At 42.3% G+C, this 15,000-nt stretch overlaps 1 protein-coding gene across 1 annotated transcript in view; it reads left to right on the plus strand.

The window, feature by feature from the left end:
• Positions 1-15,000, plus strand: part of tmem131l (transmembrane 131 like) — a 120,022-nt gene that overhangs the window by 38,111 nt on the left and 66,911 nt on the right. Inside the window, exon 4 of the mRNA XM_080721259.1 lies at positions 7,403-7,474. Coding sequence (XP_080577385.1) covers positions 7,403-7,474 — 72 coding nt within the window. The remainder of the gene's footprint in view (positions 1-7,402; positions 7,475-15,000) is intronic.

The raw sequence follows: 15,000 nt of genomic DNA on the forward strand, positions 1-15,000 counted from the left end.
GTGTATCATTATTTGATGCTTTAACTATTGAAAAATAGCAGATATACAAGCTCACAGCGTGGCACCGAGTGCCGCGCTGCAAGCTTGTAGATCTGCTATTTTTGAAAAATCGTGAAAATTAGAATTTTGACCCGATTTGACCCGTGTCTTTTGAGATTTTTTTTTTAAAAACCCTATGTTTCTATGTCATGTCCTTTTCACTTAAATGGAGCTCAGTTCGTCTGTTCTTGAGAGACTACTATGTCAGTGGTTCTCAAACCTTTTCATGGTGAAGGACCCCCAAACTGATATTTATTTGGCAACGGAACCCCATCTCAAAATATTTGGTTCCAGGGACCACCCAGAAGCAAAATTTGAGTTACAATCGTTCGCTTTGAAAAATACATATATTCAAAGATTTGCACACATTTTCACGATTTTTTTCAAAAATAGCAGATCTACAAGCTCGCAGCGCGGCACTCGGTGCCGCGCTGTGAGCTTGTATATCTGCTATTTTTCAATAGTTAAAGCATAAAATAATGATACACAATGATGTGTACCCCGTTCTAAATGGGTTAAAAACAAAACAAAAAAAAGATGCCATTACAAGAAGCAAGAAAGGGTCAGAGGGTTCCGTTGTCATCATTATTCTCCCTTATTGGTTTACTCTGGTGTTGATGTGAAACAGAGTAATTTGATAACGAGGCTCCTCCGTATGAAAACACTGTCCTCTATGTGCTGCGCTGGCATTATTGGGTGTCTTGGACCGGCTTGGTTCTCAGTAAGGCGATAGCCATGGCTACAGTAGAACGTCTCCAACGTGTGACGTCTTCTAGGTCAAGCAGTCATGTGCCGTGCATGTTTTCTCTGTGAAAATGACAGCAAGGAGAGAGAGACGTTTTTTCGGAGCGGAACTCGAGCTCAGGGGAGGGTTTGTTGTCGATGGCGTTTTGAAAGGGAATACGGCTTCCATTTAGGCCTAGGATTATTGACTGCTTTAACTGTTGTAAAATAGCAGATATACAAGCTCACAGCGCGGCACTCGGTGCCGCGCTGTGAGCTTGTATATTTGCTATTTTTTTGAAAAAGTCGTGAAAATGTGTGCACATTTTTCAATATATATTTTTCAAAGCAAACTTTTGTAACTCAAATCTCTGTCTCTGGGGGGTGGTCCCTGGAACTAAATATTTTGAGATGGGGGTCCGTGGCCAAATAAATATCATTTTGGGGGGTCCTTCACATGAAAAGGTTTGTGAACCACTGACATAGTAGTCTCTCAAGAACAGAAGAACTGAGCTCCAGTTTGGTGAAAAGGACCTTTTCTTTGATGATGGCTGGCCAGATTGCTGACATATAGAAAAATAGTTTTTTTCAAAAAACCTTAGATGGATTCAAAAGACACTTATAAAATCAGGTCAAAATTAAATTTTTCACGATTTTTTAAAAATAGCAGATCTACAAGCTCGCAGCGCGGCACTCGGTGCCACGCTGTGAGCTTGTATATCTGCTATTTTTCAATAGTTAAAGCATAAAATAATGATACACAATAATGTGTACCCGTTCTTTAATACAGTGCAGCTAAAACATAAACACACACAGACTCTGTGTCCAGCACCAACTGGATGTGCCCAACCCACTGTTTTCAACTAGTTTGTTTACTGCCGCTATGGCTGCAGGGACACAAAGCTCCTACTAAAGTCATTTAGACCGGGGCACCGAATGCCGCGCTCAGTGTCACGCTGCGAGCTTGTAGATGACCCGATTCTATAAAATAATGTCTTCTTAATCCCTCTTCTAAATCAGTGGTTCTCAAACTTTTTCATGTCAAGGACCCCCAAAATTACATGCATTTGGTCGCGGACGCCCCATCTCAAAACATGTTGTTCCAGGGACCCCCCAGAAGCAAATATTTGAGTTACAAATGTTCACTTTTAAAAAGATATATTCAAAGACTTGCAAAACTAAATCACAGGTTGCAGTGCGGCACTTGGTGCCGCGCTGTGAGCTTGCATATCTGCTGTTTTTTCAATAGTTAAAGCATGAAATAATTCTAGGCCTAAATTAAACAAGCTTTTTGTCTCTTGGTCCAGATGCCATGAGTCTGAAGTGACCACGTAAGGGCACGTGAGGCGTTGTGAGCTTGTAGATCGGCTATTTTTGAGCTAAGAGGCTTGGTATAACATTCGACGTTGTTTGCCGCTTCACCTACCAATGTATGAATGAATAGACCATTGTAACACGCTTGGAGTTCGCAATTTGCTTAGAAAAGCGTTATAAAAATGCATTGCATTATTGCAAATGCATTGCATTATTATTATTGGCTAGAGCGCACTCTCACATCGCATGCATCGAAAAAGGTCAAGTTTACTAAGTTGTGACGGTTCAAGTGGTTAGCTGTCTGAAAATACACGTTGACATGAATCCAAATTAATAATGCACTATGCAGTCAAACACGTCTATAAAATATATCTAAAAGTTTATTCTGCAACACGATTCTTTACAGCATAATATAGTAGGGGTCCCTCATCTCTCTCTCAGCTAAGGGGTCCCTGCTTCATCTCTCTCTCAACTAAGGGGTCCCTGCTTCATCTCTCTCTCAACTAAGGGGTCCCTGCTTCATCTCTCTCTCAGCTAAGGGGGTCCCTGCTTCATCTCTCTCTCTCAGCTAAGGGGTCCCTGCTTCATCTCTCTCTCAGCTAAGGGGTCCTTGGGCCTCTGCTCTAGTGTATATAGAACAGTGTGTGAAAGGTAGATGTCAGTCATATCATCCTCATCGTGCAGGGAGCAGAGAGCAGTTTCCTGAGTGAAACTAGAGCTCAGGGAGCCAGGCTTCTGTTGTCACTGCTGTTTTGAAACCAAACATGGCTTAAGATCTCATGCACTGCAACCCAGAACACACACGCACGCACACACACACGCACGCACGCACGCACGCACGCACGCACGCACGCACGCACACACACACACACACACACACACACACACACACACACACACACACACACACACACACACACACACTCACACCAGGCCGAGACCCCACGGTTTCTGTGTCAACGTCTGTTTAGAAGCTGGAGGTCCCCTCCCCTCCCTTCCACTGGTGGAAAACATTTTTGAGCGGTGGTAGACCGCTCCATAGCATGGCTGTGTGTGTGTGTCTGTAGCCAGATTCCTGTCATGTTTTGCCATAGCATTGTGTGTGTGTGTGTTTGTAGCCTGTACATCCTAGACTTAAATCCTAGTTTGAAGACGTTATGCAAGCACGACCACCGCTCACTTCACATTGGGTGTGATTGTTTTACTAAAATAAAAGTATCAATACTGCAATGCAGAAATACTCTGTTACAAGTAAAAGTCCGGAATTCAAAATGTACTTGAGTAAAAGTATGAAAGTGTTGGCATCAAAATGTACTTAAAGTACCAAAAGTAAAAGCACAAACATGTTCGAAAACAGCTGATGTACAAGCTCACAGTGTGAGCTTGTAGATCGGCTTTTTTCAAACAGCCACGGTATCCACAACTTTCCAACATCCCATCATGCATTGCGCAGAAGTTGCACGGAGCTTCCGGCGCCGCAGCCGAGCGTGATCTACAAGCTCACACCGGTTGCATCTGCGGCGCGACGTGAGCTTGTATGTCTGCTTTTAACCGGAAGTGTGGTGCAAAAAATTGTCCAGTAAATTCCTGCGGAAAGATGTGGATACAATAGGGCTAAAGTGGTTAATGTATGTTTTGTGATATTATAATGTATATCTGCAAAGTAACTAGTAATGAATGTTTTCAAATAAATGTAGTGGAGTAAAAGTTGCCTGGCTCCAGCCAATAGACCCGCCCACTCTCTGAGTGGACTGCTTCTCTTGGTCTGGTTTTGTCATATGATGCGTCTCTTTCTATCGGTGTCTTGGCAAACCGACCAATGAAATCAATGCAAGACGGAGGAGGGGTGGGTCTAACTTTTGAAAATCAACAGAAACAGTGGAGGGAGGGGTGGCTCACCAGAGCTCTTAATTGCTCCCTTTGAACTTCAAAGGGGTTTGAACTGCAGTCATTGAAATAGCTTGTTAGTGCTTCTCTCTAATCAATGAAATATCAAAGACAACAACTTGATTCCTGTCATACAGGGGGAAGGGGGAATGTTGTGTGTACACATGTCAAACACAACCCCTCCCACCAGATCTCTTGTGATTGGGAATTTCAAATTTTAAATCCCCTCCCCTTTTAAATCAAATAGAATAGGGACAACTTCAGACTCAAGCTCCAGCGCAGAGTCTGAAATCAGGCTAGAGTAAAAGTACAATAATATTTGGATCCAAGATGTAGTGGGAGCAGAAGTGAAAGTATTGGAAATTGGAATTATTCAAGTAAAGTATGAATACCTAAAAACTGTACTAAAGTACAGTGTGCTTTTGTAAATGTACTTAGTTACTTTACACCACAGCACAGCAGGCCAAGACCCTACGGTTTGTGTGTCAACGACTGGTTAGAAGCTGCAGCTCCCCTCCCCCTCCCCCCCCCCCCTTCCAACCACAGTGTGAACTGAATGCACAGAGACCTCCATTCTCATCTCTGACAGTCTTTTCATCATTTCTGACAGCTGTTGGTTTTGCATAATTATGCTTAACGTGGTAATTACGCAAAACAATGCAGTGTGCTGACTGTTTGTTTAGCTTGACTCCTTACTGTCACGTCAGGAATGAGGATGCCAGGATCTCCTGGTGACGGTGATGTTGACACATCAGAGTGTTCCCTGCAAAATGATGAAGAATTAACATAGTAGTTTCCAGGTATATAATTAATTAATTTAGCTTGTGCCAGGGTTTTTCCAGTGTTTTTTTAGGCTAGTTTTAAACAAGTATGCAATCTGGAGATAGATTCCGAGATGAAATCATTTTCCTGCGTTACACTTCCTGATTCCATTTTCTCCCGATGGATTATGGGGATTTGAGTTTTTTACTTCAGTGCCGGGTGCCACAGAGCACACGCTGTGGTTTACAATAGGAAACATTATATCCTGACTTAGCGGTCCGGGCACCAAGGCTCCTAAGTAAGCCTGACAGTGCGTCGCGGGTTCGAGCCCCTTTCCTGACAAACGTTGCTCTATGTCACTCCCTGTCTCTGTCTGTCTCTGTCTGTCTGTCTGTCTGTCTCTCTCTCTCTCTCTCTCTCTCTCTCTCTCTCTCTCTCTCTCTCTCTCTCTCTCTCCTTGTTTCCTGTCTATCTCCACTGACAAAATAAAAGGCTAAAAGACCCAAAAATATCTTTAGCAAGAACAGAAATGTCAAATCTCTGTTAAAATAACAGCGTTCCCTTCCCACGGTCATGACATTCCTGGAAATATTTAGAACTGATAAATACTATTTTCCAGTCCTGGAATTAATCATGTGTTTTTGGAAAATGTTTGGAAATACTGTATGTAACATGCAAGTAGAATGTAGTGCTGCGTGTGGTGCAGCCTAATGTAGGTTTTACAGGACAAAATAATAGATCTACAATTTAATTTAATGTTGCACCGTGATACGTTGTTAGTTTGCAGATCTGTTCTTTTTCTTCTCTCCAGTCTGTCCTGGTGCATTGATAGAACATTGATGCAAAGAGCATCATTATTGCACTGTATGATCTCTATAGGCCTGGAAATTAGGTTGAAATACTTTTAAGATTCATTGTTCAAAATGTGTGGCTACACTGAAATAAAAATAAATAAAATAAACATCGAAAAACATGTCAGTCGTTAAAGTCATTATGCTGAGAATAGCGATGGAAATGCATGTGTCAAACATAATGATGACATGATGGGTTTTCCACCAGGCATCTCATCCAGCAGTCATCATTCTGTCTTTATGAGATCCTTGACGCAAACCAGACGGGACCTCAGTGTTTATTTGTTCTACTCTGTGCATGTTTGTTCTTGCACAGAGGGGTGTGTGGGGGGGGGGGGGGGGGGGGGGGATCTGTTTTCCAATGGATCCAGTGTAGATATGATTTAGTTACAACTTCATGACATTGGCCGAGTTTCCCAAAGAGATTTTAGCCCATCGTAGCTCATGCATGGTCGTAGAGACCAAGCCCTGAGCGTCATGTTCCCGTGTTCACATGGGTTTGGGCAGAGCGACTTATTTAGCCCCCTACAACTACACCATCATTCAGATTTCACAAAGTGCTTAATAAAGTCTCACTACTGTCTAAATATGGTATGGCATTCTATAATTACCCGTATCCTCCGTGTTCTTGACTTTGATAAGAAACCTTTTTATCCGATGGCGTTCTGTTTTCCCATGTATTTCCTGGCCTTCCCCATGTGCACCAACCCCATTGAGATAAACAGACAGTGTTCGGATAAAAAGGCTTCTTATTAAAGAAAACTGAGGATACGGGTAATAATAGAGAGCCGTACCGTATTTAGACAGGTGTGAGACTTTATTAAGCACTTTGTTTGTGAAATCTGAATGATGGTGTAGTTGTAGGGGGCTAAATAAGTCGCTCTGCGCCAACCCATGTAAACACGGGAGCATGACGATCGGGGTTTGGTCTCTATGACCATGCGTTAGCTACGATGGGCTAAAATCGCTTTGGGAAACCCGGCCAATATCTATAAAATCCACTGATAGACTAAACCCTCTTTTCACTTTCAATGTGGAAAATAGCTGAAGTAGCCGATCTACAAGCTCACAACGCGTCACAATGAGATTGTCGTGAGCTTGTGGATCGGCTGCCACGACACTCTTGTATGATGAAGTATGATTAATTTACAAAAAATCATAAAATGTTGAAACATGGTGACAGTAACGATATACCGTAGTCCAATGCATCGTTGTTCTGTGTGTACAGTATGTCTGAGTTAGGGCTGTGCCACATGGACAAAATATTATTTATATTTTACCCCAATACCTTTATCTATATAGTTATGATATTATCGTATTGTTACGATCCTGTAATGTTCAGGTGTTCATTTTTTTAAATATTAGATGTTATGACAAATGTAAAACTGACTTAATGACTCTTGAAGGCCAAATGTCGATCAGAATGAGAGAAATAGACAGATTTTTGCTTAGTTGTGCGTCGGTGTTGCGCACGCCGTAAGCTTGTAAATCTGCTGATTCTTTTTGGCTAAGCTGTAGCCAAAAAGCTATAGTGATAGAAACGTGTGTGTGTGTGGGTGGCAGTGGCTCAGGGGTAGAGTTGCCGTCTTAGAACATGAAGGGTTCCCGAAGGGTTCCCAGTTCGATCCCGGGCTCCCCCAGAGTTAGTGTGGAAGAGTCCTTGAGCAAGACTCTGAACCCCTAGTTGCTCCCGGTGAGCAGGTTGGTGCCTTGCATGGTTTCCTCTGCCATCGGTGGGTGAATGGGGGAATGTAATGCACAATCTCTGTAAATGTACCATTTACTATTTATTCTACTCCTAACGGTTCCTCTTCATTCCTTTGCAGATCCTCTCCTTATGCCCGGGAGAATGGAAGACCTCTGCATTTCCAGCCTCCAATGCTGGACTTTGGCACACAGTAAGTGCTGTCTATCACACACGCACGCACACACGCACAGTCGCACACACGCGCACACAGGGCACTGATTTCAAACCACACACAGCTCTCATAAACAGAGCATCATGATGTGCACTTATTCTTCGCACCTTGTACAGGAAACATAAACATTTGGCATGCCGTCGCTTCAAGTAGATTGAACCTTTCCCCGCGCCTCCCCGTTCCTCGTTTTTGTGTAGAGCAATAACTTCCAATCGTATGACTTCTGGAATGGTCGACACATCGGTTAAGAAACGCGGTGTCAGAGATTCACGTTAGGAGGAAGCAGATCAATATCTGATCTGTTTATCATTATTTTCACAGAGGCAAGAAGCCCCTCTGTGAGCGTGCTGTTATTTTCTTTCCATTTCATTCAGGAACACTTCCACTTCCTCCCTGGTGCTTCTGTGTTTAAGTATTCCTATAGAGCATCGCAGCGGAAGTGGTTTACTGGGGTCACTTAAACATCGCCCATTCATTTTCCCCATAGACTTTTACAAAATATTTATAACAATTATGTTAAGCCTAGAACCAAGCCATCCAGGATGGCAGTGAATCATGAACATGAGACCTTTGTTTCTATGAAAAGAACATTTTGAAAATCGCTAAACAAAGGGTATTTATTAAATGTAGTAGGCTATATCAAATCATTTAATATTAAAATATGTTTTCACATAGGATCAAAGGTTTTATGGTCATGATTCACTGCCATCCTGGATGGCTTGGTTCTAGGCTTAACATAATTGTTATAAATATTTTTGTAAAAGTCTATGGGGAAAATGAATGGGCGATTTTTAAGTGACCCCAGTAAACCACTTCCGCTGCGATGCTCTACTGAGAACACTATACATGTTTAAAGGAGTAGTTCACTCCCAAAATGCAAATTACTCATGCCACGGAGACAATTTTGATTACAACACATTTACCCCCATTGATTCCGGATGGGGACCCCGAATGCATTCGGGTCCCCATCCGGAATCAATGGGGGTAATTGGGTAAATGTACTAAAAATCTAATTTTTGTCTTAGGAATGCGAAACAATACAAACAAACATAGAACTCAAGTCTCGTGGCGTGAGTAATCAATAGGAAAAAAAAGGGGGGGGGGGGGCTCTGCTGTAAACATTCCCCAGCGGGTGGGGTTCTAATGGGAGCTCTGAAGTAGACAGACAGACAGCCTAATATGGCAGCAGGCGGACTCTCTCTCTCTCTCTCTCTCTCTCTCTCTCTCTCTCTCTCTCTCTCTCTCTCTCTCTCTCTCTCCCCCATCATCATCCAGTGGCAGGTCAGTGAGGTTAAGAACTCTGCTGTTTTCTGTTTGGCAGCAATACAACAATATCATTACTAGAAATACTCTGTCCCCAAACGCCTGCATTCAAACCTTTTACTCCAGTATTAACTCATTGGTTGTATACAGCCGAGGAACCGAAGATTTTTCTATGTCTTTCACTGCTGGCTTCTCCTACCTGTTAACGCGGGCGCTAATCCAGTTCCCATTGTGCGCGACACTGCTATGCATCGTGTGTTCGCGTATTCCATCAGCTTCTCAAATCCGTTGAAATTTTTAAAATTGATCCGTCCTCCATCTGTAAGCCGTGGTGTTTACACAGAAAGCTAACGGGCCGGAATAGAGGACGGACCATCCACTTCCGGTTTGCTGCCTCAATGTTAATCGGTCCGCTCCATAATGTGTCCGTGTAGAAACTGATCCCGGAGCATTAGTTCCGGCCTATTTTAGTTCAGCTTCGATAAAAAAATAATAATAATTAAAGCTTACTAAATCTTCGGGTTCCTCGGGCATGGCGGAGAAGCCCTACAAAGGGGTCTTTTTTTGGCAGCAGTTGTGTTAAAGAAGTAGTTCAATAATATGTTTAATTTTTCTCGCATTCCTAAGTGAACAATTTAATTATAATAAATGTACCCCCATTGATTCCAAATGGAGACTCTCCATCCGGAATTACAAAGAGACTCCTCAAAGTATTGTCTTAGGAATGAGACAAAATATAGATATATTATCTATATATGGAGACTTATATAAGTCTCCATGGGGTGAGTAAAAGATAGGGAAAAAAAGTCATTTTGAGGGTGAACTGCTCCTTTAAACGGATACTTTAAACACGCTCACTTCGTCAGCCCGGTCTGTATTTTTTGTCAGCCTGTTCCCTGTTGCCATTTCTCGCTGAGAAATCTTGCGACACGCTCCCATTTCTCGCTTGAGATTAATGGCGAGTCACGTGGTTGCTTCTGTAACATTTCATTGGGAAAACACTGACCGGGCTGACAAAGTGAGTGTTTTTTAAAGTATTGTTTCAACAAATCGCTTGGATTACCCCCGCCTCTAAAAAAGTAGAGATGCAAGGGACGGGTATAGGACCATTGCTTTTTGGATACAACGCTTGGTGACGGTAAGAGCGGTTGATAACCTGGTGAACTACCCCCCGGAGAAACCTTATTTGGGCATGCTGTGAGCAGGAACCACATCTCGGAGCGGCAGAGCCGCGGAGCCAGTGGTTCCGAAAGGAGCTACTTTCAAAGAAGAATATCGCACATCCTCCGTGGCTTGGTGCTGAGCTGAAACTGCCAGAGCAGTATTACTAAGAAACAAAAAAATGTCTCGTAACTCACTTTCAGTAGCTCCAATATTTATTTTAGACAACAAGCAGCATAGCATACAAATAAACGTTCCCACCGTACTTGGTCTTCTTCAGTATATCCGGAAACCGGGAACTGTGTCATTAAATACACATTTGGGGTTAATAATGATTGGCCCCACCTGGTGAGCAGGAGCTACACCAACAATAATATATTTACAAACTTGATTCAAGAACTGGGACATTACAACAACATAATGTTACATGATTCTTCTAAATGTGGATTGTCCCTGTGACATACTAGTGTCATATCCGGCTTGTACATCAAGCCGTCTCACGCTACAGAAACAGGAGATACTGCAGGCTCCTGCGCTGTGAGCCTCAGGGCTCGGCAAGGCTTACTTATTGTACTTTCATTAACAGTAAGAGGAGTAAAATAAATAGTTCTATCCCTGCACACTGAGCTGCTCACACAGAAAACACTGACCTCACTGCCACAGAGGTTAAGAGATCCAATGTTCAGACTGTATGAGAGCTCCCAGAACCTCCAGAATAGCTGCTCCTCTCTCTCTCTCTCTCTCTCTCTCTCTCTCTCTCTCTCTCTCTCTCTCCCCCCCCCCTTCCTCCTTTGGGGTTGTGTTTGTACAGCAGGCTCTGAGTTGATGCCATAAAAAAATAAAACATCTCAGCATGAATTCCACATATTTTGCTTCCCTTTATAAACAACCATGAATGTCCAATGTGTCGCATGACGTAAGGTAGCTTTTTTTCTTCATTTTTTTTACCCACAAACGGAGGGCAGGAACTTAAAGGGATATTTTCCTCCAAAAAAAAGTGGTGCTGAGTGCCATATGATGCATACCAAACTTTTAAAGCATTTTCAAATAGAGAAAAAAGGCCACTAGACAACGTATAAAATAGGGCGTAAGTGGTTTAACCTGATTATCATGTTATAAAATGTCAGCAAAGGCAACGTTTATTTGTCTAGCACTTCCAAGTACTTTACTATTCGTTCGTTCACAACAGGCCGTTTGGTTTCTGCCTAAAGCGGAAACCACTAGAAGAAGCGGCGTCACTTTGATTTGGTTCCCCCCGTTTGTTTCCCCAATCCGTATTACAATGCTCGAGTAGCCTAGTGTAGTCTTTGGACTAAAAGATGCATACTGTATATCAAACACATTTTTCAAAAGCAAAACTACTCCGCATCAAGGAGTTTATTATAGGCCCTAAAAGTATGTCCTTGAGCACAGGGGAATTATTTTGGGTTAAAACTGAATCCGGTTTGATCTTTCCGGCCAAAAAACAACCCCGAAAAGTGAAGTGATCCCAGACTACTTTACTATAAATCAATAAAACATTGAGACATTAAGACACAGAGCATTAAGAGAGACCACAAGACACATTATAAAAGGGACAATTTGAATACAATAAAATAAAAAAATATCTTTTTAAATACAGGAATGAAGGAATGATAGAAAAATAAATGTATTTTGCTGTGTGGTTTGCTGTGAGTTGTTCCAGATATGTGCTGCTTCCCACGTCTAGGGCAGAAAGCAGCCTTTTGAAGAATCGTGTTTTATTTTTATTTGACCTTTTATTTATACAAGCAAACTCATGTTGAGAAACAACAAGATCTCTTTTCCAAGGCAGCTCCGTAGCAGCAGCTCTAAAGACAGAGCTTTCATGACCCATATATTACTATAGTGTTATTTACTTAAGGCAAGCAGTTCCCTCTGCTCTGCTGTGAAGTGACTAATCCTCCTTTCAGTCTCTGGAGAGCACCAACTTCAATGATGTGCTCCATTGTTCGCTCCTTGAGAGTGTCCATTTTGGACACCCATAAGGGTTTTATTTGTACATCAACAATGGTTGATTTAGAAAGATAGACCTTCCCAATTGGAGCCACTGGAGGTGTAATGCTACACAAACCCTACTGATGGTCTCCTAAGTGTACGCCGCCGTCTTGGCGGCGGATCTCACAAAGAGTTGGGACAGAGACAGGTCGATGTTAAAGTTGAGTTCTCAAATTCTGCCCGAACCTGACCATACCCGAACCCGACCGATAGGTTAGGGTAGGGCCTAAAATGTATGCTAATTAGTCGTGCCGGGTAGGGCCTCGGGCTCAATGAAAAAATAAAACATTTGTTTGTATTATTTTATTACTATTACTATATGATAGACCCGACCATACCCGACCCGACCCGAAGTTTTCGGGCCGGGTAGGGCCTAAAATGTATGCTAACTAGTCGTGCCGGGTAGTGCCTCGGGCCTGCCCAGTTAGGGCCCACTTAGGGCCCAGTTAGGGCCGGGCCTTAATTTTCAGGCCCGTTGAGAACTCTAATTAAAGTTACTTAGATTTCCTTCCTGATTTGTCTCTCTGAGAAAAAAAAACACCTTGGGAAGATTGTGTGGCTTGTGATGATCAACGTTCAGTGACATCAGGGATAAAAAAGTGGTGTAGCCGTGTTCACGTTCACTCTCTCATTGGAATGAATAGACTCCAACCTGCTTCTAGTCTCTTAAAAAGGTGGTCGCCTACAGCAGTGGTTCTCAACCTTTTCAGGCCGCGACCCCCAAAATAATCATATTTGAACTAGGGACCCCCCACCCTGCACAAGCACTTGGAATTGTAGGAGTTGGCAGTACATTTAGTTTGACTTGATCTATACCATTGTGAAAATAGCCGATCTACATGCTCACAACGCCTCGCAACATTTCCGGTCTATAATAATATTTTTAAATTTTACCGATGTTTGACCAGAGGTACTAAAAAGGTCTTTAAAGTCCTTAAATTGTCACTCTAGAAATGTGCTGATATTATGTATACACTTATACTGTATGTTGGTCTGTTTACTTCTTGAGTGAGAAAACAACGTTAACATTTAGCTAAACATCTGGGGACCAACCCACTGACCTACCGTACAGTACTTCATTCAGAAATAGCATGTCTTTCTTTTTCTTTGTTCTTGGGTTAGTTAGATTAACAGCGTAGCTTGGGGATTTTTTACAGTGTACAAAGCTGGGGGTCCTTGGAAGTTAAATAAAAAGCTTGAGAATCACCGAACCAGATGGACTGTAATGAAAACACCTCTTGGAGAAGGGCATGCATTGAAGGCTGGGGGGATCAGAATGATGTCAGATGTGTTTTTGGACGAAATGCCACTCAAAACAAAAGACAGGGTCTAATAGAGCATCGCAGCGGAAGTCGATGCCTGGGGTCACTTTCACTTTCACCATTCATTTTCGCCATAGACTTTTACAAAAATATTTATAACAATTATGTTAAGCCTCGAACCAAGCCATCCAGGATGGAGGTGAATCATGACCATATAACCTTTGATCCTATGTGAAAACATATTTTAATATTACATTATTTGATATACTACATTTAATAACTACCCTTTGTTTAGCGATTTTCAAAATGTTCTTTTCATAGAAAAAAAGGTTATATGATCATGATTCACCTCCATCCTGGATGGCTTGGTTCGAGGCTTAACATAATTGTTATAAATATTTTTGTAAAAGTCTATGGCGAAAATGAATGGTGAAAGTGAAAGTGACCCCAGGCATCGACTTCCGCTGCGATGCTCTATAGCGGTCGTGCTTTCCTCGTGGATCTCGCGTCTCGCCCCCCAAATCTGGAGGGATCGCGATGGCAGCACGGTGGATCTGACATTATGAATTAAAGAAAACGTGGACAAATATTCAGGCATGTACTGTATTCCCTTGGTCTTTACTGGAAGCATGGAACATAAATATGATGCTGATCAGTTCAGTGGTTTGCAAGATTAGCAGACAGACAGGCAGACAGGCAGGCAGACAGACAGACAGACAGACAGACAGACAGACAGACAGACAGACAGACAGACAGACAGACAGACAGACCGACTCTCTTCTAATTGGCTCCCGTAACAATCAAGTATCTTATTTATAATACCCATTTAGGCCTAGAATTGTCTAATGCTTTAACTATTGAAAAATTGCAGATATACAAGCTCACAGCGCGCCACCGAGTGCCGGCTGCAAGCTTGTAGATCTGCTATTTTTGAAAAATCATGATTTTTTTGGGGGGTAAAAGTCTTTGAGTATAGCTTTTTAAAAGCGAGCATTTGTAACTCAAATATTTGCTTCTTGAGGGTCCCTGGAACGACATATATTGAGATGGGGTCTGCGGCCAATGTAATTTTGGGGGTCCTTGACATGAGAAGGTTTGAGAACCACTGATTTAGAAGAAGGATTTAGAAGACATTTATAGAATCGGGTCCAATTCTTTTTTCTTCAAAAATAGCAGATCTACAAGCTCGCAGCGCGGCACTCGGTGCCGTGCTGTGAGCTTGTAAAAATATTATACCTTTTTATAATTAGCAGTTGCACTCGTTCTGTTTTTTCAAAGTGACTGTCGCCACTCACTCGGCAGTTTTCAACTGGATTTAACAGTGTACAAGCACACATTTTACCTACCATTTAATTTCATAATTGACTATTTACTTTTCAGAGCCTCTGAGACCTTGGTGTCAAGCCCTGAGTTAGAATATGTAGATAAGAGGTTTCATATCCACTGGCTCTATGAAGTTGTACAAGTGCTGTCTTTGTGTAAAAGGCCTCAGTTATACTTGGTTTGTGTGCGGGTGCCGTGCTCTGTAAATAAATAGCAGATCTATATCTGCTGTTTACTGCATGCAACTATAAGTTATAAATAAGGCTTTATTTGGAGAGTTAGTGCGAACAAACAACAGATGTCTATAATTGACTGACTGGCTCTTAATTCCATCATCATCTAACTTATCATCAGCCACTGGTGACTTTCTGTCTGTCTGTCTGTCTGTCTGTCTGTCTGTCTGTCTGTCTGTCTGTCTGTCTGTCTGTCTGTCTGTCTGTCTCTACAAACAAACCCTGATCGTCAAAATCATCACAGAGA

Source organism: Nannobrachium achirus (genome assembly GCF_963921795.1).
Source record: "Nannobrachium achirus genome assembly, chromosome: 3".
In the NCBI taxonomy this organism is placed as follows: Eukaryota; Metazoa; Chordata; class Actinopteri; order Myctophiformes; family Myctophidae; genus Nannobrachium; species Nannobrachium achirus.